Genomic DNA, 25,972 nt, shown 5'->3' on the forward strand with positions numbered 1-25,972 from the left:
TAAAAGTGCTGTGGCTCCTTTAAGACAATCATTGGCATGAGTTCTGGAGCTGTCTAACTTGATCTACAGTAACTATACTGTGTAGCCTACATAATCGGATTTTAATATGTACAGATATATAGGCTATATTTAACATTTATTTTCTATTTGGTCTGTTATGAAATAATGCATTGACTAATTTAAGCACAGCTCACAGCACACAGCTCAGTTTTAAGAAACTTAAATACATGCATGCTTAGCATTTTGTTAAATAAATCATTAAGGCTACATTGACAAACTCTTAACCATGAGCTGTATATTCTCTGAATCTAATATTTACAGATACTGTATCTAGGCGATGTAAGCACAGCTCCGTTTTAAAGAAATGCTTTTAAGCCTAAAGACCATGTTGAATTTTGCTACAATTTATTTCAAAACCGGATTACTCTGGAATGGCTAACTATACACGGGAATGCATTGCACCTTTTGTGTTCGGTAGGTCTGCTGTATATATGGTTTGTCATGTGTTGCGAGTGTGTGACATATTCCACCGAGAGGAATGGATGTGATGATGGGCGCAGAGAATAATTATTAAATCTCTCAAAGTTCTTTTCCTTGCGAACCGTTTATCACAGCAAGTGGCTAGCACCGTTTAAAAGATGAGAAAAGGCTCTTTCGTGTGACGCATGTGTGATGAGTACTTCTCGAGGAGTTCAACAGAGAAAAATGGGTGAATTTGGACGCACTTCATGTATGCATATTGCAGTGTCAAAAAGTGAAGCGCTGCGCCAGCTGCAGGGAGACTGCGGCTCACTGATAGTTATTATAGGTCACTTCAAATCAGCGTGATTTATCCTTATAGGCTACTGCACATTACATGATATGTCCGATACTCTTTCTTATTTTTAACTGTCAGGGCCTGACAATTGGCCTATTTTAAGGAGCTCCAAATAAACTTAACTAAATCTGCTGAAGTAGCCTAATGCATGCACTGTAGGCTAATGATTCCTAAAACATAACGAAGTCCATTCTGTGGCTATTGAAATTTGGGTAGGCTACGATCATGTTAACTGTAACCCAGCCTCTGAAGCCTTTCCTGACACATAGAAAATACTTTTTAATGAACCTGACGTGTTCTTCAAAATTGTCATTTTTGAGTCATTAAAACTTAATACAAAGTGGTTTTGAGCCATTTTAAATCGCTGAGCTGCAGCGTCGCGCATTAGTAGACTGTGCACTTCTCCTTCGTCTACTGATAGCCAGGGTGTATACATTTCTTCTACGGCTGCAAACAGGATTCACTCGCAGTTAACCAATTATTTCTTTATTAGGGCAGGGCATGCATATTTCTGGCTATTAAATTATTTCTAAACCAGTCTTCTAAAGTCTGTAGTGAAGTCTGTGTAGGGTTTTCCAGGCTCCATTTCTTTTTACGAGACACCCTGCTCACAAGAGCCATCTGGCGGTTGTTTGGTTGTTGCAGCGTCACTGGAGAAATACAAATTAAAGTCGCGTGATCCCGCGTGAGGTCACATGCGAATCACGCATGAAGCCGGCCAATTTGAAGTAATGCCCATTGTAAACAGCAACTCCTCTGCAGGATTAATGTCCTTATGTTTTTTATTCAGTCATTTGAACATTATTGGTAAGTGTTGCTTTTTTCAGGCTATGTTTTCGATGATAACCTATTTTCAGTGAATAGTGAAAGTAACTGTTTTGTCGTTAACTATGAGACCATGTTACCCAGTTAGTTTCACTTTCCCAATGAGTTCAAATTATAGACGAGTGCAGATGCCTTTAGACTATATACTCTGCTAGGTTTTTGTAAAGCATGGTTTAGTGGAAGTGGAGACCATCAAAATACTGATGCGCTGTTTGAAGTTGTGCTGCTTGCTGCTTGCAGATGTCACTCATTAGTTTAAAGGATAAACACACCCATGACTGATTAAGAAACTTAAGGCCCACCTTCTTGCGCTATTGCGCCAGACGTTTGATAACATTTCATAACTAAACCACATCCAATGTGGACCGGACAAACCCCGAAATTTGTTTAAACTATTCACCAGTGACCATCCGTTTTAAGATTGCCAAAATATAACCCAAATGGGGTTTTAAAGGTAATAAAGGGCATGATGTACAAGAAAATACTATTTGTAAAATCTATCACACAATTTTTAACCATTTTTCACAAGTGCATGGGCATTTCCATGTGTCCTGGTTGATAGACATGACATTTATATCTTATCAAACTTTTGTTATTTTCAGAATTAAATATATTTTATCACCCGTAGAGAATAAATACTCTTTTCTGATTGGCTGGTGGAGTGGCTATTAATTCTGAAAAACGGGACACCTATGAAGTAGATCTGGTAAAAAAGTTTAATCACCATTCCATGTCAATGCTTATGAATGGTAACTATACTGTAAAAACCATAGTAGGACAACGGTTGAGCCTAGAAACAGGCTTCGCAACAATGGAATCAACTGTAAACAAGCTTCGTCTATGCTATCGCTGTTATAGCCAAAGAAAGTTGTACAACTGTACGGAGGGGAAAATATACCCACGTGACATGGAGACACGTTGGGCTATCCTCACTTGTAAGGAGAGAGCAGGCCCACAGCGCATCTCGCGTGGATGAGAAGTATGTTGGGCTGTTCTCCTGTTGATCGCGTGTATGAACAATGGACAGGCTGTTGACATTTGGTAAAGTTATTTCGAGGAACAAACTCGTTCAATCTGACTCCATTTAATTAATAACTTGTATCTTGAATCAATTACCAAATAACTAGTTTATCAGCTATGGCAGAGCATGGTATGGCATAGTACGAGAATTAGGGATATACGATTGGTAAGCAAATTATGAATTTATTTGGGCAATAAATCTTAAAAGGTAAATGTAATCAACGTAATCAACGTTAATCAACGTAATCAACAGTTAAATGTAAAAGTCAACTTGCATAGTCTACTGTAACAATATAACAAACAAAGGAAGCTTAACTTGTTAATTTGTTAAGTTTATCTCTGTGTTTTTGGTTAAGAATAACAGATACACCAGATGAAACCGTATACCAAATCATGAGATTACAAACCCAAATACTAAAGGATAGAAAGAGAGCGGGAATAAGAGGGATAGAGAGGAAGACAAAGAGAGAGAGAGAGAGAGAGAGACTGAGAGGTCCGCATAAGCTTTCCCCTTGCCTCCGTAGCAGGAAAAGAAGAGGAGAAGAGCCAGTGAGATCAGAGACAGGCAAGAGCAAAGACAAAAAAGATCTTATAGTCAGGTTCCTTATATTCAGATTTTAACCTTTATGTGAATTTTTGGGGGATTGTTGCCCACATTACACGTATTAATTCAAGACCAAACATGAATGTATTATTCACAACATACATTTACAGTGATTTCAGAGGTAACCATCAGGGTAGCTGCTCTGGTGGATTTGAGTTGTGTTGTATGCTAATTAGTTTATCTTGGCCTCCTGTGTAGTGGAGGAAAGTCCTTTGATCAAATATGAGCAGATTATAATTTCTCTTTTGGCACAAATCTTAGAGTTCAGAACATTTTCCTGTGGTCCAAGGCAGGCCCAGGATTGAGTTAAGCTCTCAACAGGGTGGCGAGAGCAGAGGCCAAATGGCCACTGTATACATGAGCGGGGGTGTTCCAGTGAATCTTGGCCATGGCCAGCTAAGACCAGTGTTTCCCACAGAATTGGATTCAATTTGTGGCGGTAGCTGACTTGGACAAGGGTGGGGGGGGGGGGGGGGCTAATTGAGTGCCTGTAACTTTAAGACGTTCGTGAGGGAACCCTTGCAATCACAGTTAAAAGGCTGCTGATGTGTGGATGCAATTCATAACGTTTTCTACATAGTTAGTTAAAATAAAGGTTCGTACTTCTCCTTGGGACAAGCACTTTTGAATTTTGGAAAACACTTTTCCATTTACATCGGGATTTTGCAAACATTCAGTGTCAGAGTCAATAAAATGAGCCCTTCAACGAAATCGACAAGCAGCTGTAAGTAGGCTAAGCATGCTAAATTCGACATCCAAACAGTATTCTAACGTTAGCTTTGAGATACTGCTTGATTGCATAACTTAGTTTAGTCTCCTTAATGTAGTCTACTATGTTGTGATCAGACCTTAGCAGAGTTAACTTCAATGCAGCAGTTTTGAACAAATTTGCGCAGCATGGTCACGATGCTAAGCGGATTTAATAGCAATTTATTCACACGTCTTCTATGCAATGCTTCTATGTGGCAACAACAATCCTTCAACAATGGTGAATATTTTGTTAAATGCACATGCAGAGGAAGGGCAGCGGGCTACAAGAGAGGGCGGGGCGGGGCAAGAAAAGGCTACGTGCGTAAAAAGCGCAGATCAATGCAAGGATTTGATCTTGTCCTTAATTTAAATTAAACATAGAACATTAATGTGCTTCGTTCCGCCACAGATTAGTCAATGAATGGGAAACACTGAAGACAATAGTGAATAACAAGTACCCACACAGATGTAAATTGACTGCAAAAGACATTCGGTTATGAAAATGTCTTTTTTGTTTCAAGAACGCAAAAGGTTGGCAAAAAGACAGTGCTTGCACAACAAACTGAACAAGTTGGCTTCTTTTTAAATGGAACCGCTTGCTTCTTTTGCGTACTTTAAAGGCTTGACTATTGCCTATAGTGGCAACTTGGTGATATTTTCAAGACCCAATGTGGCCCTTGAGTCAAAAAGTTTGGCCACCCCTGACCTAATGCTTTTGGTTCCAGTGATTAGTTTTAGGATCTTCAACAAGCATTTAAAGACTCATCTATTTGTATCTTATTCCTTCATTCTTAGTCATGGCTTGTATACGTTTATGGTTGTTGTTATGCTGTTAATTCCTTTGTGGATTCTTTTGTAATTTTGTTTTGAGTCATCCTAGGTAATGTGAGCAGACAACATTACACTTCATTGAGCTTTTGCTCTTGACTCCCATGGAAGTGTTTTAGTGTATTTTTGTAGTTTGATCTACAGGAACTGTATGTGGATATTTGGATGGCAGTGGTGCCTTCAGGTGATGCCCTCTGCTTCTCTTAGTGTCTCTCTGTGTCCCCCTCCACAGCTTGCCACAGGCTGGCGTTTCAAAAAGAGACCTGGCATAGACTACCTCTTCCAACAACTGGCTCCACTCTATGAGATTGTCATATTCACAGCAGAGACCGGCATGGTGAGCCTACCTCTTCTCAATTTCACACAAAAAAGTGTGAAAATGAATGAAAATCCATGTGATCAAATGTTTTTGAAGCTAGGTTGGAAGACACATACTTATATAAATAAATAAATATATATATTAATAATAGAGTTCAATACATTGGAAAAAATGATGTATCAGAAAATTTGGAATCTTAGAACCCAATAGTACCTTTAAAAAGTTTTTTTAACACCCACCAACGTAATAACTTCCCAACAATGTAATAAAACACCAACGGAATAAAAATCTGCACTTATTAAACGTAATGATCCTGCAAAAATGATAATTTCCCACCAATGTAATAACTGCTGCTGTTTTCCCACCAGCGTAATAATGATCACGTTTGCAGGATGTAAATATTTGGGTGCGTGTGCGCGCGCTACTGTGTGAGAGTGTGTGCTACTGTGCGAATGCATGTGCTACTGTGTGTGTGTTTGCTTTGCACATGTTCATGCATTTGCTTGTGTGTGTGACAGTCCTGCCTTTTATTACAGAAAGTACATTTCAGCATCAACATCTCAATCTCAACCCTTCGCTCAACACCACCATCTACAGGCCGATGGGTGTACAGTCACTAGATGTACACACATACAAATTAGGGCTGTAACGATTTACGATTCGAAACCGAAATCGCGACATTCATATCCACGATACTGTGTCGCGGTGTGAAAAGGCAGAATCGCGACACACCCTTTCTAGTGTTTCACGCAGTGCGGCCGCAAAAGCAACCCACAACTCCCGCTTTACTTATCGGTAGCCTACGTTGTCCAAAAACAAATAAATAAATAAATAATAATTTCATACCTCTCCTTGCTTTCATTGTAGACTATGTGTGCAACTTTACCAAACAGTATAGAAGTAAACCCCCTCTCCTTGCCCCGCTCTCTCTCGCGCTCCCTCCCTCTCTCCCTCCTTCTCCTGCTCAATGAACACGCGCGACTTAAATAAAACATTCACAATCGTGAAAGCAAGGATGCATAGACGACTAGCTAAATTACTATTAAATCCGCTTAGCATCATTAGCATGCTGCACATATTTGTTTAAAACTCTTGCATTGAAGTTGACTGATCATCTCAATACCAACGTTTCCCAAAAGGGCCTGTCCCAAGGAGAACAAGTATTACCTTGAAACTTAAACACACATGGGGAAACTGAACAGTCCAATCAGTAGACTATGATGGGCTAAGCTATATGCTACTTTGTTTACAATATTTCCAGGCTTCAACCAGACAGCTGAATTAAAGAGGTAGAGTTGTAATACAAAATAGTAGGCCTAGGCTATAGGCTAATCTGCATAAAGTGTGCTGTCATAAATCAGTCATTCAGAAAAATATTTTTATATCAGGATATAAAATAATAGATTATATTGTAATCCTCTGGTGTTCTAAGGGAGGCTATTAAAATGTTATTTAATAAAATGTCTAGCCCCCCCCCCCCAAAAAAAAAGAAGGAAAAAAAAGACAAATCGAGATTTGTATCGAACCGTGGGTCAAAAATCGTGATACAAACCGAATCGTGAGGTTGGTGTATCGTTACAGCCCTAATACAAATGCATTTATTGTATTCCACAAATCTTGGCATGTGCCCAGAGACTGTGAGAGTAATCATACACATCAAATTTGGTGCAGTTCAGAACATGTCAGCTGAAGATAGTGGCGATTAAAGCGACATGTTTCACCCCCCAGTAAAAAAAATTTAATTCAAAAACATGGGCTATGGGCTAGCGGCAGTCATAATAAATGAATTTCCCCTTGGGGATCAATAAAGTATCTATCTATCCAATAACTAAAGGTAGAAATGCAATGGATGCCAAAGCAGACACTGATTCTTTTGCGTAAGTGGAGTGGGTAAGACTTTTAGTGGCAGGCTAACACATACTGATAACTTGCGCTATCTTAGCACCTGTGAACTCTGCAACTAGAAGGACGGGAGGAAATGTGTTGAAAACGGTCTCCACTGATAAATATCACACTTTTTATTGCTAACTTGGAAATGAGGTCCTATGTCCAAAATCCTGAACCATCCCTTTAAGCCCATTGTGTCCAAACATTCTCATAATGATCTTTTTTTTCCAGCTCCATTCAAATATAGCCTATGACTAGTCCATAACCTCTAACATTGTTTGTGCCACCTGTATAGCACAATATTAACAATTATGTAAGGGATAATGGACGACATGATGGTCTGTTCACAGAAGTTAATGCACGGTCGAGGTTGTAAAACGGCCCTGACGCGAAGCGGTGCAAACCTCGCAAGTGCATTAATTTCTGTGAACAGACCACCGTGGAGTCCATTATCCCGCTTATTCCACTGTTGCCACTTGCATTGTGTTCATTTCCTGTTACAATTTAAACGTTTTAATCGCTAAAACTGTCTTGTTTGTAGAACTAATTTCTTCCGACACATATCAACTAATTTCTCAACTTGCAGGACATGGATGGTTGCTACGGCCAAAGGCCAGTCGTTAGTTCTATCTCTCCCGTTGTCAAGCGGGCATATCCCAAGATTCTGATGAACTTTAGCTTTGAAACATCGCTATTTTACTTAGCCTGCTGTCATCCATCTAGCTAAAAGCCACCTCCGTCATATGCTACAATGTTGCCATGTTCTGAACGTCTGCATTTTACAGCTCGGATGCAACGTGACTGTTCATTTAAACTTCACAACGAGTTCGGCAAATTAATATACAAGTGTGATACGGCCAAAAAAATGGATCTACTTCATAGGTGTGCAAATAACATACGGTTAATGGTCGTTCTAAATTACGTAGGACAATGGGAAATTCAACCAAGCAGTGGAATAAAAGCATGATATTGAGTTGGTATAAACAGTTTTCATTCTTTTGGAACTGTTTAACTGTTTCTTTTGGACTTGCATATTTCTCAATATTCAAACTTCCTTATTTTCAACTGAACTCAAAGATAATGAACATACAGAGTATTTTCGGTTTATTAGTTTATTATATTGTTATTAAGACATTGTGTTGCCTCAGGCCCGCTGCACATCTTTTGAAATTTGATTTGAAATAATCAAATATGTGTTAATTGATAAAGTAACTTTCTTTGCATTCATTTGATTCCCAATCAAGATACACTGCTAATAATTGCTACTATGGACTTTCTGGAAAGTTCTGAAATGCAAAATAATAACAATTTAACATGTGTTAAAAATATGTGATTAATCGTGATTAATCGCTGGATTTCTGTAGCTAATCACGATTAAGGGGGGAAAAATCGTTTGACAGCCCTAGTAGAGACACATTTCACTAAATCAGTGCTTTATTACATTTGAGGGAAGTTAATGTAATAACTTTTTTTTTAATCGTCACACAAACGTAATAACTTCCTGCTATCATCATAATAATTATTATGTTGGTGGGAAATTAGTTTATTACATTGGCAAGCAACACTATGTTTGCAGCATTATCATGTGCAGATAATTATTACATTGGTAATTTATGACATTGGTGGATAGTTGGTTAGTTTTACAAAGGTTATATGGGTAAATGTACCTCCTAGTGTGACTAATCAATTGGTGGTAGCATAGTGGTTAAAGAGCTGGGCTAGCATGCAATAGCCTGAAAAGTTGTGGGTTTCGCCGTTGTGACCTTCAGCAAGGCACTTAACCGCAAATTCTTTGCCCTTGTAATATTACTGACATATGTTGTCAGTACTCGTTTTGAATAAATGTAACACGTAAATAGCATCCATGTGTGATTTTGAGCGTTTCTTAGCATGGGTGTTTGGAAGTAGTGGTTATTGATGATTAGGTAATACCAGTCACCTGCCGGGTGTGGTTTTTTATAGAATACCAGTGTAATTGGAGAAGTGAACGTATTTGAACATTGCTATACAATTTGTCATATCCTGAAAATGGTCCTATGTCAGATTCCTTATGTTTAATTTTCCGTGGCTACCCATCTCTCTTGCCAGACAGCATATCCCCTCATTGACAGCATAGACCCCCAGGGCTTTGTCATGTACCGCCTTTTCAGAGATGCCACACGCTACATGGAGGGACATCATGTCAAGGTGAGTCTCCCTTCTTTCAAGATTCAAGATTGCTTTTATTGTTATTTTATCATGCACCTCTGTACAATCAAGAATGGTATAACATTTCCCCTGGACCAACAGTGTGCATACTGTAAGTCATTTCAAAATGTAAATGTTACGTAAATGTTAAAATAATAATATTCCTTTGTGTACATGTATATTGAAATGAAATTCAGTAGATCCAGTGCTATACACAAAACATGTTAACTCAGTCCTACACAGCCCACAGAACAGAAGCCAGACTACAGCTTTCAATGGTCTTTATTTTATTTAAGTAACACTCTGCCTTCTTGTACATCTCGTTGTGAAGAAGCTCACATTTGCTTATATCACGGTTCTTTTCTTATCTCCTCTGGATGCTAACTACTTTCTCATTAGAAATCATTGAATCTTCCTATAACGTTCCACTAAAATGGCCGTTGCTACACAAACGTGACGTAGTCACCCGAACTCTATAGTGAAAGTAATTAACTGTGTAGAACTGTTTTTTCATTGACTATGAAATTGACCACAGTGAAGTTAGTTTCACTTTGCCTATGAGGCAATATGACTTCAAATAATAGACGAGTGCAGATGCATGTAGCCTATACTCTGCTAGTTACAAACAGGTTTAAGTAATGAATGGTTTAGTGGAATCCCTGTTCCATACGGTCTTGCCTGCAAACAGATTCCTTCAAATGCGCCGTTGACTATCAAAATACCGATGCCCTGTTTGCTGAATGACAGATGTCATTCTCATTGGTTTAAAGGATGTTACGCCCAAAACACGCCCATGACTGATTAAGACACATAAGAACAACCCTTTTGCACCCAGTCTTTGATCACATAATCACGCCATTAAATTAGTGAATGTAGACTGGCCACGCCTTTATATTAATGTTTATTCATTTTATGCCTCTGACCATCCGTTTCTGATCGCCAAAATAGAGCCCTAAATATATTAAGTTCAGTGTAGGCTACAGGGCAAGACATATAAAAAAAGACAATAACTGTCACAATTAGGAATTATTTGTTATTATAAGATGGTAGTTTCACATAATAACCATAACCATAATATAATAGACTTTATTTGTATAGCACCTTTCATGCACAGAATGCAGCTCAAAGTGATTTACATTTGGAACATTTAACTCAATAATAGACAAAAAAAAACAAAAAAACAATTTCCTACAAGTTCTTCAGTCATTCCTCTTCATTGCTGTGGCCGTTTATGATCCAATCAGCAACATATCAGAAATACTTTAAAAATACAGCGGTCATGTCCATAGTATGTTCTTAGTATTTGGTGTGATTATATGAATTTATATACAGACGTTTAAGGAACACAACGACCGGAAAGCTGGCAGCCTTAACCCTTAACCCCCTACAAGCATGTCCTATAGCAACAGTCCCAAGGAAAACCTCCCATATTCCCGGAAGAAACCTTGAGCAGAACCCGACTTAATAGGGGGAGCCCATCTGCTTTTGTCTGGCTGTAGCTCTAATGGCAGCAGTTGAATGTAGAATAATCTGACAAAGTAGTCTACAAGATAAAAATGAGTTAACTAAAAGCTCTCATATACAGGTATATGTTCAGGGGCCGTATTACAGAAACTTCCTATCTTAAGTCCTAAGTTAAGATAGGAGAAGTGTAAGATAGGATTTTTCTCAATTTGGTATTACAGAAACATATCCTATCTTAATTTAGGAATCCTATCTTATCTCGGGTTAAGATATCCTAAGTAGGCGATCTAGCATCGACGTTCAGCTTTTATGTCTGTTACTTAGCAACAGATGAAACTTGTTGTTGGATCACCTCACTTCACAACTGACAGCTAGCAGCTATCATAATAATAATTCAATGTGGAGTTCATTACCCTTTGGAAACTTGATGTAACGTCGCGCTAATCCACCAATGGCTTTTGCCACCTCTGTTAAAGGAGAATTCCGGTGTGATATTGACCTGAAGTGTGTTGAAACATGATACCGAGTGTGAACGTATGTCTAGCTCATCTCGGCTTGTCCCCTGCACTCAGAAATAGGGCGCTAGTTAGCCATGCAAATAAATCACTGTTTTACACTATTTACGAGTCTCAAAGTAGCTCCATACTTCATTGTTAGACTTCCTAGGGCCTTGACATTTAAAACGAGACATTGTGAACTTTGAAAAAGCACTGGTAGTTTATTTACAAGATGATTTATACAGACAGTAGTGCTACCTGCGCTACATGTAACAAAAGAGCTGCCATCTCGCTTATTTGTAACAGTAATTTGACAGTTAGGAGAGCTGATGGGTCATCCTAAAGTTAGGACAGTTTATTTAGGATTTTGGTAACTTAGGATATTTCTGTAGTACACATTTCCTATCTGGAGTTAAGATAAGAAACTGACTTTAGGATCGGCCGTTCTGTAATGACTTTTTTCCTAAATCCGATCCTAACCCTTGTTACCGTAGTTACCAAACAGATAAGATAGGATTTTCGAGTTAGGAAGTTTCTGTAATACGCCCCCAGGTCTTTTTAAAGATATTCACTGAACTCGTCTGTTTAATGTACAGAGGCAGGGTGTTTCATAGCTTTGGGCCATAATGGATAAAAACAGCTTTTCCACTTTGCTTGTGGAGCACTTTGGGTATAATTAAAAGATTAGCATTGGAAGATCTGTGGTTGATAAGATATTAAAAGCTCAGAGATATATGAAGGTGCTATGCCATTTAGAGCTTTGTAAATAATTAACATAACCTTAAATCAATTCTATAGGAAACAGGGAGCCAGTGCAGTTCAGCTAACACAGGGTGTGATATGCTCTTCTTGGTCTTAGTTAAAAGTCTAGCTGCAGAGTTCTGTATGAGTACCAATGTTTTTGTGAGACCAGTAAAATGCGCATTGCAGTAGTCTAACCTGCTGGTGATAAAGGCATGGATTAGTTTTTCAGCGTCTTGTTGAGTTAAAAAGGGCCACACTTGTTTGCACTTGGCAATGTTTCTCAGGTGGAAATAAGCTGTCTGAGTAACTTTACTGATATGACAATACCTCTGGTTTGTCATCATTTAGCTTTAAATAATTGTAGCTCATCCACTCATTAATGGAGGTTAATCATGTGATAAGGGAGCAAAGGCCATCTGGGTTAATTGGCTCCGCAGAAATATATAATTGGTTATCATATGCATAGCTGTGGAAGTTTAAATTATTCTGACTTATGATGTTTCCTAACGGAAGCACATATAGGGAAAAGAGCAGAGGACCAAGACAGCTCCCCTGGGCCACACCGAAAGGCAAGTCATGTTTTACAGACACATGATCTCCTAGACTAACATAAAAATCTCTGCTAGTAATGTAGGTTTGAAACCAGTTTAGAGCATTATCAGAGACCCACCCACTTCGCAAGGCGGTGGATTAGAATGTTATGATCAATGGTGTCGAATGCCACAATGCCTCAAATCTAGAAGAATAAGGATTGTGACTTTGTTTAAGTCAGTAGCAAGTCTGAGATCATTGACTATTTTTACTAGGACTGTTTCTGTGTAGTATTAAGCTGATTACAAACAACTTTTTCAAGCACTTTCCTTAGGAAAGGTAGGTTTGATATAGGCCTGCAGTTACTCAGGATAGTATGGTCAAGATTTGACTTTTTAAGTAAAGGTTTCATGAAAGCGGTTTTAAAAGCAGTCGGAAAAATACCTGTTTCTAATGAGGTATTTATTATCTTGAGAATAAAGGGAGTCAAGCTATCATATACGTTTTTGAGGAATCTAGTAGGGACTGGATCCAAAGCACATGTTGAGGAGCCAGTCTGAGTTATAATTTTGCTCAGCTTAGATTGAGTAATAATGCTAAAAAATCTGAAAAATCTTTCAACGGAACTGCTCCCTAGCTGCTTCTCTTCAATTTAATACGGCCTGCGCTTATCACTCTGCATGCCCCCTGTTGCACGTCATGTTTTAATTTGCTAGCTGGTCCTGCCTCCCCAAAATCACGGATCATGTGAACAAACACCCTGGCCGGCAAATTTTCACTTCGTTTTTAGACACATGATGCAGCATGATGCAGCAAGAGATGCTGGTGAGCCTTTTGATCATGGTAGAGATGTTGAGGATCCGAGGTTCTCAGAGATGTAGACACCCAGAAACTTGAAGCTGGTGACACGCTCCACCTCAGTCTATACGTTTTTTGAACAAAATCGGGCGTAATCCTCTTTTGATTTCTCTTGTTCGACTTCAGATGTCAGAAAAATAATTAGTAATGATAGTTAAATTGGAGTCAGATTGGGCAAAAGATTATTCTAATTTATTATCCTCATCAGGGTGCCGAATAAGACAGAATATGCATTACCTGGGGCACTTAGGTAACAACTAGTTCAGACATTGTGTTCCTCTCAGTTTATATAAATAAATCATAATTTGTCTGCAGCTTATTCTCTTGAGAAATATAATCATGACAAAATCGTTTTTTGAACTTAAAATTGTGAATCGGACCGTATCGTGAGGTAAGTGTATTGTTACAAACCTAATGTACATACACACATAATGTATGTTTTATGTATACATTCATAATGGATTTTCAGTTTGGATGAAATTTCACTATTTGTGTGACATTTGAAATAGTCTCTTGGTTTCATTGACCAAAACCATTGAAGAAAACAAAACACACAAGAAACATTGACAAGCCCTGTATTAGAGATGGTTATAAAAATACATATCTGTACCGTTTACATGTTAGTTGATCAGTATTATCCAAATGTGTATTTTATGGGAATTTGTTTCTGGGTCATTGAAAAATGGCTGCAATTAACTAGCTCTATTGCCACATTAAAAATGTTTGCTAACATATAAGATTTGAAAGTCTGGATTTAAAACTATTTTAAGAATATCTTGAATCCTTTGTGTGCTGTAAATACCTACATACATGAGTTGAGATGAGGGAGATGAGTGGGATAACATTTGAGGTGTCCCGGTACACTGAATTAATGGACAAGGCGGAGGAGTTCTTGGCCTCTACCTAGTCCATTAATTCTGTATGTCGGGGCATCTCGCCGTTACCCCTTACATGAATTACAGTATTACTTTTATGAAAAGGATTTGTCTTTTGCAGGACGTATCTTGTCTAAACAGGGACACCTCTAAAGTTATCGTGGTAGACTGCAAAAGGGAGGCCTTCAGCCTGCAGCCTTTCAACGGTATGGCGCTTCACAAGTGGGATGGAAACTCTGAAGACCGCACTCTCTACGACCTGGCTGCGTTTCTGAAAAGTATGTTTGTTTCACTGCTTTAGAATGTATCTCCTAGACATCTATGCTTTCTGTTGAGATAGCAGTATGCTGTGTTACAGTTGTGGTATGAATCATGTTGCTCCATGATCAACTTCTGCATGTGAAGACTTTATTATGAGTGGAAGAAATTCATATTACAAATTGCATGTTGCATATTACTATCTGCAAATTGCATATATCCCAACCCTGAAGACAGCTACCGTGTCCATTGCAAAATCTCTGTGGACCGTCTCTCGATGGTCCTCTGACCTCTTGCTATCTCAGACTGCACAGAATAAAAAAAACTCTATCGTTATCCTTATGCAAATACTAGACATTTTATGAAACACCTTTCCGCTTTGGATTTGATTTTACTATGTCCCCAGTGCAAAGTAATCAATATCCATAATTAGGGCTGTCAGCGTTAAGATATTAATCGCGATAGGAGTAAGAATGACGCTTTAATTTTTTTGATCGTGTGCCACCAAGGATTTTTTATTTTACACCGTCACTTCTTCTGTTGTCAACCACCTCTTTTGCTGCTACTTTTTTTTATCTTTTGATGCACCGTTTCTTGTCGGCTCAGTTGACATGGAATTAAAATATCACAGAAGCACTTCAAGTTTAAGCTCTAATATACAATCTAAACATTATTTACACTTCTACACTGTTACATGTAAACTGACATAGTTAATAAAAATATATTTCTGTTTGTTATGCACTTCATTGTAATGTAAAAAAAACACATTGTTTGACAGCCCTATCCATAATATAACAACAACCTTAAAATGTTTAAAAACTATTTTACAAACTAGGCTAAATGGTCTTTAATCAAATAAATAAATCAGGTGTAACAACAGTTATTTATTTTCTTTGTGTGTCCCTGATGTCATCTTCAGGGATGGGAACATGATTACAGTTAACATGTAATAAACTCGGAAATTCTAATCAAAATACAACCATATTTGTATTGCTAACGTACAGCGGCTAAGGCCAGATTTTTACCTGAATCGTTCAGTTTTTGCAGAAAGCACGAAACTTGGTACAGGTATAGTACTACCCCTACTACTAGTGATCAAAAATTGAAATGGACCCCAACACATAGCGCCCCCTAGTGGCCCCTATCTTGACTTCAAATATGGCCACCAAATATGCCCTTTTTTCTACATTTATAATGCTATGCTGCTTTTAACACATAATATGACATCTCTACAGCCATCTTTCATCATTATGAAATACATTATGAGACAATCATGCATAATTAAAATGGCAGACATCTTAGATTTTAAGGAAGTAGCCATACATTCTGACACTGAGTCAAAAAACTGGGGTGCGTTTGGGCTATGTGTGAAGTTTCGACTGTGTGACTAAACCCTGCACTTGCCTGGGCTCAATCCGTCTAATTTGCCCCCTAGAGGCTGGCATGCTAGCAAGGATGCTAAAAGCCTTGGATGCTAGCATCTGTCAAGTCTCTTAAAAAAACATATGCTGCCTTTTGGGAAATTAGCTATTTTGTCTTCTATCCTAGAGTTAGATAAATTAGTACATACACCCAGTCATAGTTAGATAAATTAGTACATAACCCAGTCCAACACATCCTACTGTTAGCCTAATTCAATTGAGGTGGGTGGGGCCAATTAGCATATGCTAAAGTTTATTTTAAGGCTTATAGTGATTGTTTGAAAAGGTCTATTTTGTTTTATTGTAATTTAATATTTTGCATCCCATAAAATTATTATGCTTCTCCATGAAACTTATGAGTTTAGCTCCCTCCTGACACATTAGGGCTCATGCTAGTCAGTGAACCAGCACTTTTAGGACACTTGCTAGTGCGTTCAGCGCCAAGTCTGGTGGAAACACCAAAAGCTTAAGACAGGTAAAGTTGAGTATCGTCCGCATAGCAGTGATAATCAAATTCATGGGAGCGAATGGTCTCACCCAAGGAAGTGTGTAAATAGAGAAAAGTAGGGGCCCTAATACTGATCCCTGATGCACACCTGTGGTGAAGTCATGTGCCCTTTAAGGTAGGATTTAAACCAGTCAAGGGCTTTCCTAGACATTCCAGTTCAGATAGTGTAGAAAGGAGAATATCATGGTTAACAGTATCGAAGGCTGCCAATAAGTCTAGTAGAATGAATACTAATGACTTAGCAACTTAGATGAGGACTTAGCTACTGTCAATGCTACGGTCACAGACAGAAAAGCAGTTTCAGTAGAATGACTCTTGAAAACAGACTGTCCAAGACATTTTCTCCAAAAACTTTGACAAGAAAGGAAGAAGGGAGATAGGTCTGTAAAAACAGGAATGTTAGAGGTGGTGGCAAATAATAAATTTTCCATCTTTATCTCCTTGACTGATTTTTCACTAGTTTCACATTTGGTTAGGGTCAGTGTCACTACTGGTAGAATAAGCCAGTACCTGGAGCCTACAAACGTTGCACATCCAACTCCTCCAGAATGGCACACCAATACGTTCCATTGCCAGAAGGATTGCTGTGTCTCCCAACGCAGTCTCAAGAGCATGTAGGAGATTCCAGTAGACAGTTGCTCAAGGAGAGCTGGGCAGGATGGTAGAGGGTCCTTAACCCAGCAGCTGGACCAGTATCTGCTCCTTTGTGCAACAACAAACAGTAGGAGCCCTGCCAGAGCCCTACAAAATGACCTCATCCAGGCCGCTGGTGTGAATGTCTCTGACCACACTGTCAGACTTCATGAAGGTGGCCTGAGGGCCCGATGGCCTCTGGAAGGACCTATACTCACTGCCCAGCACTGTGCAGCTCAATTGGCATTTGCCATAGATTACAAAATTGGCAGGTTCGCCATTGACGCCCTGTGCTTTTCACAAATGAGACCAGGTTCACCCTGAGCACATGTGACGTTTAAAGATGTCTTGGAGAATGTAATGCTGCCTGCAACATCATTCAGCATGACTGGTTTGGTGGTGGGCCAGTGATGGTCTGGGGAGGGATATCCTTGGAAGGACGCACACACCTCTACGGGCAAGACAACTGCACCCTCACTACTCTTAGGCATCAGGATGAAAACTTCAGACCCATTGTCTGACCCTGTATTGGTGCAGTGGGCCCTGGGTTCCTCCTGGTGCACAACAACGGCTGGACACATGTAGCGAGAATGTGCAGGCAGTTCCTGGAGGATGAAGGCATTGATTGACTGTCCCCCCCACACTCCCCTGACTTAAATCCGATTGAACACCTCTGGGACATTATATTTTGGTCCATCCAACACCGCCAGGTTGCACCACCGACTGTCAAGGAGCTCAGTGATGGCCATGTCCACATCTGGGAGCAGATTCCCCAGGACACCATCCGCCATTTCATTAGGAGCATGCCCCGATGCCATCAAGCATGTCGGGGCCATACGAACTACTGAGTACCATCATGAGTTGCTGCGCTAAAATTCAAGCAAAATGGACTAGCTTGCCGTGTCATTTTTTCCACTTAGATTTTTGGGGGGTCTTTGAATTCAGTCCTCTGTGGATTGATCATTTTCATTCCCAAATAACGAAGTCGCATCCTTTTGTTCCTAACATATCCATATCCAGTCCATATCAGTTTGAATCCTACCTCACAGGATGCTCGTTTAACGTATCATGGCTTGGACATCTGTCCGCACCTCACCATCCCACCACAGGGGTCCCCCAGGGCTCAGTACTGGGTCCCCTTCTCTTTGCTATCCACAACACAGATTACACATTCGCACAGCTTCTCATACCACTGCTATGCAGATGACACATAGCTTTATCTGTTCTTTTCACCTGATGACCCCTTGGTCTCGACACGGACCACGGATTGCCTCTCAGACATATCTTCATGGATGAAGGCACACCACCTCCAGCTAAACCTCAAAAAACAATCTGCTGGTCCTCCCAGCTAAACCTACTGCTCCCACCTACTCGAATGCCCTCATACAGGCATTATATGCTACCCCCCCGACCGTTGCGCTCTTCAGACAAACATTGTCTAGCTCTGCCACCGATACGCTCAGGTCAATCCAAACTTTTTTCATCTGTTGTTCCTTGTTGGTAGAACGCGCTACCAGTTCTTACTAGAGCAGGGACATCCCTCTCCATCTTCAAAAAACTCCTGAAGACCCAGCTCTTCAGAGAATATCTTCTCTCGTAGCACTACTTACAATTAGCTAATTCTAGCACTTACCTCCTGACTTGACTGTATAAAAACAGTACTCACTTATGCACTCTTCCCTATTGTACTCTACCTTTTTGAATTGTTTTAAATTGTTCTAGAATTGTTGAGAGAATTGTTTTAAAAGCGTTAAACTGTTTACCAGGTTGTAAGGCGCTTTTGCTAAAAATGTGTCAGCCTAATGTAATGTAGATATCCAGCATGATGTTTTTTCCCCATTGAAATCTGATGTGTTTTATTGTTTAAAGTGTATATTTTTTTTGAGCAGTGTAAAGTAAGAGTTAAGGTTTCCTCAAAAAGAGAAGAAGATAGAATAAGAATGTATTGATGATGTAGGTAGTTACTTCAATTAACCAAGATATAGAATAATTGGCTTATTTTCTTACACATAGTGGCCATATTGGAATCTTACCAGATTATACTTGATGCCTTGTACAGTATATTATTGAGGTTGTCATGTGATAAAATGACTGTTCAAACTTTTAAATTGTTTTTGAATGATATTTCTATCATGAATAACAATAGAGATGGTCTATATTTTCACATTTGGTATCCTCCATATTGGATTTCAAAATGGCCAACATCAAGTTTGTTTGGAAATCCTGTCAATAGCTTCCTTGACCCTAACAATTAAGTGTTAGAACTTAAAATACTTTTTTATCTTGTTTAATTTTGAAGTTGTATCAACAATTCTATTAAGAATGGTAGCTATATTTGAATTCAAGATGGCGGCCACTAGGGGGCGTTATGTGTTGGGTCCATTTCAATTTTTGATCACTAGGGGTAGTAGTATAACTGTGCCAAGTTTCATGCTTTCTGCAAAAACTGAACGATTCCGGTGCTTAGCCGCTGTACTAATTCTGGGTTTTAAACTTCTAAACTTCCTACATAATTATTATTTTTATAGTCAGTAAAATAGTAGTTTGTGTGTGATTAAGTCCTTTATTGTTTGTTATAGCTCATTCAGAGGGCAGCCGTGGTCCACTGGTTAGACTTGTAACCGGAGGGTTGCCGGTTCGAGCCCCGACCAGTGGGCTGCGGCTGAAGTGCCCTTGAGCACCTAACCCCTCACTGCACCGGGATTAGTGTGTGCTTCACCTAACTGTGTGTTCACTGTGTGCTGTTGTGTTTCACTGATTCACCGATTGGGTTAAATGCAGAGACCAAATTTCCCTCACGGGATCAAAAAAGTATATATACTTATACTTACTTACTTATTTATATTGTGTGGTGTTTTGGCAATAAATTACCTTTAAATAGCCAAAGTAGGCTAGATCAAGGTCAGTGTTCAAATTACTGCATGCAAATCACTTAATGCTATGCAGAAGAACCTGATCTTTAGGCCATCTGATGTAGGCTACCCTAGGCCTTCCCGTGTTTATGGGATTTCTTTGACAGTTGCAAAGGGAAAAAAGTGAAGATAGTCTTCTTTGCTCCCAGTGTAATTTAATAAGTATGTCTCAGGTCTTAACCAGTGTAATTTAATAAGTATATCTCAGGTCTTAATCAGGTAGGCCTACACCATTATATGTTGCAATATCTGTGTGCATTCCTACATTAGGTCTATTTCTTTGATAGTTAACATCATCTGCTACCACATAACAAATACCAAATAACTATACAAAAGTTTCTTACAAACTTTCCTGCATACCTCTTAAATGTGCTACAGTCAGATGGGTGTCCTAAATACTTAACTAGATCTTGAGCATCTATTACCAGTGTTGAATGAGCAGTTTTTGCAGTGATCTACTGGACATTCCACATTGCTAGACAGCACTTGAGTGAGGATAGACTTATTTCCACTTCACAAATAACCATCGCTATCTGCAATAGCTACAGTACAGGGACCTTAATCAGTTCAAAGCTGAGGATTTGTCCTAGGTCCACTTCCCTTTCAGCATCATATGCAGTACTGATGCACTGGAGAATGTTTCTTTTTGTTGCACTATAAAGGATATCTTGTCTAAATTTTTTGCAAATAATGCAATCTCCATAGCACTCTTCAGCAATCCTCAAACATGCACACTCTTCCATTTTTTTGCATGGCTGGAATTTGAATGATAGGAAAGAGCACCAGTGAGATGTTTCAACTAGGCAAGCACAGTCGCCTTTACAGTAAAAAAAAAAAAATACAGTGTAAATCCTCTGTAAAGACTGACAACTGTTCATAATAGTTAGTGACAAAGTACTTATACAGAAAAATGATCAGTCACCTACTATTCTATCAATTTATTATCAAGGAATCTATTTTGTTTCTAAATGTCATACTGAATTTTAGCTATTATTTCAATTTATATTTTAATTTTAGCTTATTTTCATTTGCTACTTGAGGGTCATTGGGGTAATTCCTGTCCTGTCCTACAACATATCTGATACATAAAGAGTATATTAATACCTTATTTTTTGCAATTCCTATGATACTTTTTGGTTTTGCCATTAGATATGTGAATTATGCTAATTAGCAAGCTTAAAACTCAAAATTGAGCTTGGTAAACAAAATATTTGAATTCAGCACCCTCAAATTGTGTGAAATAGCCCCTTTACCGACTTTTCCTCAAATTTGCCAACAGGACTTTTTCTGAACGTTTGTTAGCTATCTGCTCTCCCTCTTTTTAGTGTACTGGTGATAATTACTGTGCAACATATACAAACACAGGCTTCTTTCCCCACATCGATAGCCATTTTGCATTATGCATGACCACTGCAAAGACTCAAACATTTCAAATTAATAATAACTAGATGTACCGCATATCGGTACAAAATATGACCGCCGCTCAGTCCTGTACATCCATTCCGCGAAAATAAATCACATTAATCAATGTGTCTCCATCTACTCCATCCCCTCCTCTCCATCTACTCCATCCCCCACTCTTGAAACTTTTGTGTATGCTTGTTTGGCATGTGTGTTTGCAGGCCGCACAGAAAGTAGGCTACTGGCGCTGCAAAGGTGAATAGATTTGTAGCACTTGCCAAAAAAATTGTAGCATTGTTATAAAACCTTTAAAATCTCTAAACAATCACAAGTAGGGCAGTTCATCACAGTCCATCCATTGCAACTGGACTGATGAAAGGTACATCTGTAGGCTACATTGTATTTGGGAAAAGCAGAAGGTAGCAGCATAATGTATGTATTTATTTATTTAATTATTTATTATTATTAAACAAAACAATCCCTGTCAGTTCCATGCAGTTTTCAACAGCTATCAAGAGGAGAGGTCATGTCATGGATTTTTGTGAATGTTTCTTCTTCTACATATGCAAGAGTTTAGTCATCTAGTTCATTGATATTCAACTTTAATTGTCAATGCACAAATGAAATATCAGTAGTATAAAACAAAATGCAGTTTTACCCAGTGGAGCAAATAACTGACATGTCCAAAAGGGCCTTCATGAAATGCGTCACTAGACTGTTCATACATATTTTAACGGGCCAAGTTGAAGAGCTGTTGTCTGTTCGTGCAGCCAAAAAAGGCTGATTTACCTTGCATTTTGCAACTGTGAGGTCCATGGTTAGTCTGGCTTTCGCCAAACCAAGCTCAATCTTTTAAGAAATCGAAAAAGAAATCGCCGGCAGATCAGGCTGGGTTCACCCAGCCTAGTCCATGGTAGGCGTCCGTTAGAAATATTGTTTAATTTTGCGATTGAGATATCCACACACTGGCGCCCCCTCTGCGACGTGTTCACCCCCCAGTTTCAGGGTTGCCGGTTCGAACCCCGACCAGTAGGAACGGCTGAAGTGCCCTTGAGCAAGGCACCTAACCACTCACTGCTCCCCGAGAACCGCTGTTGTTGCAGGCAGCTCACTGCGCCGGGATTAGTGTGTGCTTCATCTCACTGTGTGTTCACTGTGTGCTGAGTGTGTTTCACTAATTCACGGATTGGGAGAAATGCAGAGACCAAGTTTCCCTCACGGGATCAAAAGAGTATATATACTTACTTACAGTGTTGGGAAAGTTCCCTTTCTACGTGAACTAGTTCAAAGTTCAGTTCACACATTTTAAAATGAACTAGTTCAATTCATAGTTCATAATTCTAAATGTTTAACTAAGTTCACACTTTGCAAAAATGAACTAGTCCATAATTCTTTTTTTTTTCAAATGTTGCTGCGAGCTATTATTTTTCAAAATTATTGCCACAGCCCATATAGAATGCAGTTAATTTGAGTTGAGGATCTGTCTTGACAGTCTTTTGATTTTTTATTGGCTTGCACATACCTTGACAGGCTAGCCAGGTGCTTCAGTTCAATGTGCCGTTTCAGGTTTGCCGTGGGTGACTGAAGTGCGGGCAAAGTTTGCACAGAAATGTACGATTTTTCCCATCCTCATTGACCTTGTCATAAAACTTCTAACGTTTAAATGACCATACGACGCCTCCTTGCTGCTTTGTCGTCTACATCAGCCTTTCTCAAACTTCTTTGACCTGAGGGCCAGTCAAGCCATACTTTGGGGTCATAGGGCCCACCTACATGAACCCACCCTCTCCTCCCACCCCCCATCAAATTATCATAATGATATCCCAATTATTATTTTTATACTATATTGCTATACATGCACTTCAAAACAGTACATTTTTAAAGTGCTAAGATTGTTCACAACAGTTTGTGAAAACATGCACATCAGAGTACTGCTTTACTAATGTAAAATATAATTAACAAATAGTTTAATTGTTTTTGCATTGTTGCATGATGCTTGCATGAGAAATACTTCTTAAAACAACACCAATTATATGGATGCCGTTGTTTTGGGATGTTTCCCTCATGCAAGCATCATGCACTGATAGAATATTTAGGCTATATGCTATTTAATTACATTTCATTTGAATGCCTGAATGTAAGGATTCAGGAAACACAATACCAGCTTTTGTGAATAGTAAATGGCGGATCAGATCATGCATAAATCACTGATCTGGAGATCTTTAACTAAGACTAATTAATAGCTTTTGGCTGACTTTAATACTTAATGCTAGACAGTGTTTTATATAGTCTGTGCTCTTTTTTTTATGGAAGTTGCATAAATCCACGTCGTTCTATTAAATGTCTTTTCATAATTAAATAGCCTTCCTATAGGTTGAAGCTTAGCTTTGCTACCAACGTGCACACACATGCATTGAATAAACGCTCATACCACGACTTAATTCTATGCCTCTATGTTTGATGACACCAAATTAACAAGTATTTCCTACTAATTGCAGAAACGTTTGTTTTCTTTTCCTTTATCAATTGCGCAGCAAATTATCCGACGATGCCCCGGGAATAATTTCACTCTGCAGACCAGCATTGTCCACATTGCGGACCGCGGACCATAGTTTGAGAAATGATGACCTTCATGGTGCCATATTAAGGCCTTTTTACGGTGTTTTAGCCGGGTTTTCGCATGGAAGGCTCTGTAGAAATCTGGCACCCTATTGAACAAAGTTAAACTGAAAGAGTGTGCCGTTCACAGACACCAGAATGAACGAGTTCACTGTAACGTTCATCAGGCAGTAATACAGGACGTTCAGTTCACGTTGGCTCAAAATAAGAACGAGTTCATGAACTTTCGTTCAATGAACGCGTTCAGGCACAACACTGCTTACTTATACTTATACTAGGCAAAACTGTATCAGACCGTATCAGTATCAGATGTTGGTACTAAATCATCATCATAGACACGTTATCTTTCAGGTATATATTTTCCATTAGAAAACCATCACGTTAGCGAACGTGTTGTGGCTAACTCACTTAGCTTCTGTTAGTAGCCTAGGTTATGGTCAGAAGAGAATGAGATGACAGTCGAAAGATACAATTAGTGCTGTTATCAATTTGCTTGGTAGCCTATAACCGCATTTATGGTTTTCTACCAATACATCAATAAATTGGCCTCCATCACAACCAATGCTAACGGTAACATTATTTTACCTACGTCCTAGGCTATTGATATAACGTGTATAAGATTAACGTAGCCTACCTGCAGTAAAAACCAAGCATGTCCGATAAACGTTCTCAGATTTATTTCGGCTTCAAGAAGAAATGGGAATTACATTTCATGTGGAAATCATCCTACCCTTATTAGACATTCTCTGCAGTAAGCTACAGTGTTGTCCTTGTAGGAAGCGTCTATTGTCTTTCCAACCCACTTTAGATTAACTTCCAACAAAATTACGTCTCACTGCAACAATGCGCCATCTGGTGGACAAACGACTACGTAACACCAATACTGGAAATGCAGCCAAAAGATGATGAATATTTGGTTTTCCTTTAATCCTACTGAATTTGTAATTACAGTGGGTCCCCGTTAAGTTTGGACGGGTTCCTTCATGAATCACGCACCCCATTTTCTCAGCAGAAATGGCACAAACTGCAGTTGACACACACAACCACAAGGTGTCACTTGGGTGCCACTACTATTTTTGATGCGACTGACTTACTGCTTCCATGACGCAGCGGGGGCACGGGAACTTAAATTGATCACGGTAGTTTAAGCTTACACTTGACAAAACATTCTAATATGAAAATGTAGATGCAATTGTTGTAAAATGGTGCAGCTCCTTTAAGAAAGCACCGTGTGCAGGGATGGAGAGAGAGAAAGCGAGAGGGGATAGGCCTATGTGTGTTAGAACTTAGCGTGTGGAAAAAGTACGTGCTGTTGAGACTGGAGCGAGTCATATTCAAAATAATGCAAAAAAAAGCAATTATCCTCATTCATTGCAACCAAAGCATGCCTGCTTGCTTAAACAGCTGGACAAATGATTTAGCTAATTGATTATATAACCTGTACACCAGCAATTGTTGAACATTTACCTGTACAAGTACATTGACAGTAGCCCAGCCTAACAGCATGTTGTAGGCCTACTGTAGAAATTTCACTTAAATTGCAACCGCAACATGCCTGCTTACCAACGTTCAAACGACAACGAAAAAGATAATAAAACAACAAGAGGGTTGAGTCTGAATGACACTGAGTTTTTAGACACTGAGTTTTTGTAGTTAAGAAATATTTTCGTATAAAAAAATGGTCATTCTTCAATCTCCTTCACTGACGCCTATGGAAAAGGCTTAACGTTCCAAAACAACGATCAATGATCATCAAATTTCTCTCTCATATTGCTCCTCATAACCATCTATAAAAAAGTGTTTTTTCTTTTCTTTTTGAGCACATCCGAATCCCAGGACATAACGCACTGGACCTTATAATAGGCTCGAGATATAATTCCAAAGGGGGCAGATAGGGGCCACTGCATTTAAAACTTAAAAAGATGAAGCTTTCCGAACTTTGAAATTGCGATCAGTGACTGGCATCGGGTGAACGAAGCTTTTCGAAGTTGAACAGGCTATTAAAAACTATTTG

At 39.1% G+C, this 25,972-nt stretch overlaps 1 protein-coding gene across 2 annotated transcripts in view; it reads left to right on the plus strand.

Moving 5' to 3' along the window:
- The window catches only part of timm50 (translocase of inner mitochondrial membrane 50 homolog (S. cerevisiae)), a 177,783-nt gene that overhangs the window by 147,841 nt on the left and 3,970 nt on the right, over positions 1 to 25,972 (plus strand). For both annotated transcript variants that reach the window (XM_076281817.1, XM_076281818.1), the window contains exons 7-9: positions 5,077 to 5,181; positions 9,139 to 9,237; positions 14,328 to 14,484. In XM_076281817.1, coding sequence (XP_076137932.1) covers positions 5,077 to 5,181; positions 9,139 to 9,237; positions 14,328 to 14,484 — 361 coding nt within the window. The remainder of the gene's footprint in view (positions 1 to 5,076; positions 5,182 to 9,138; positions 9,238 to 14,327; positions 14,485 to 25,972) is intronic.

The sequence above is a fragment of the Alosa pseudoharengus genome, unplaced genomic scaffold, assembly GCF_046254945.1.
Source record: "Alosa pseudoharengus isolate Yale_2024_CS ecotype anadromous, Long Island Sound unplaced genomic scaffold, YU_APseudo_1.1 YU_APseudo_1.1_scf_13, whole genome shotgun sequence".
Lineage (NCBI taxonomy): Eukaryota > Metazoa > Chordata > Actinopteri > Clupeiformes > Clupeidae > Alosa > Alosa pseudoharengus.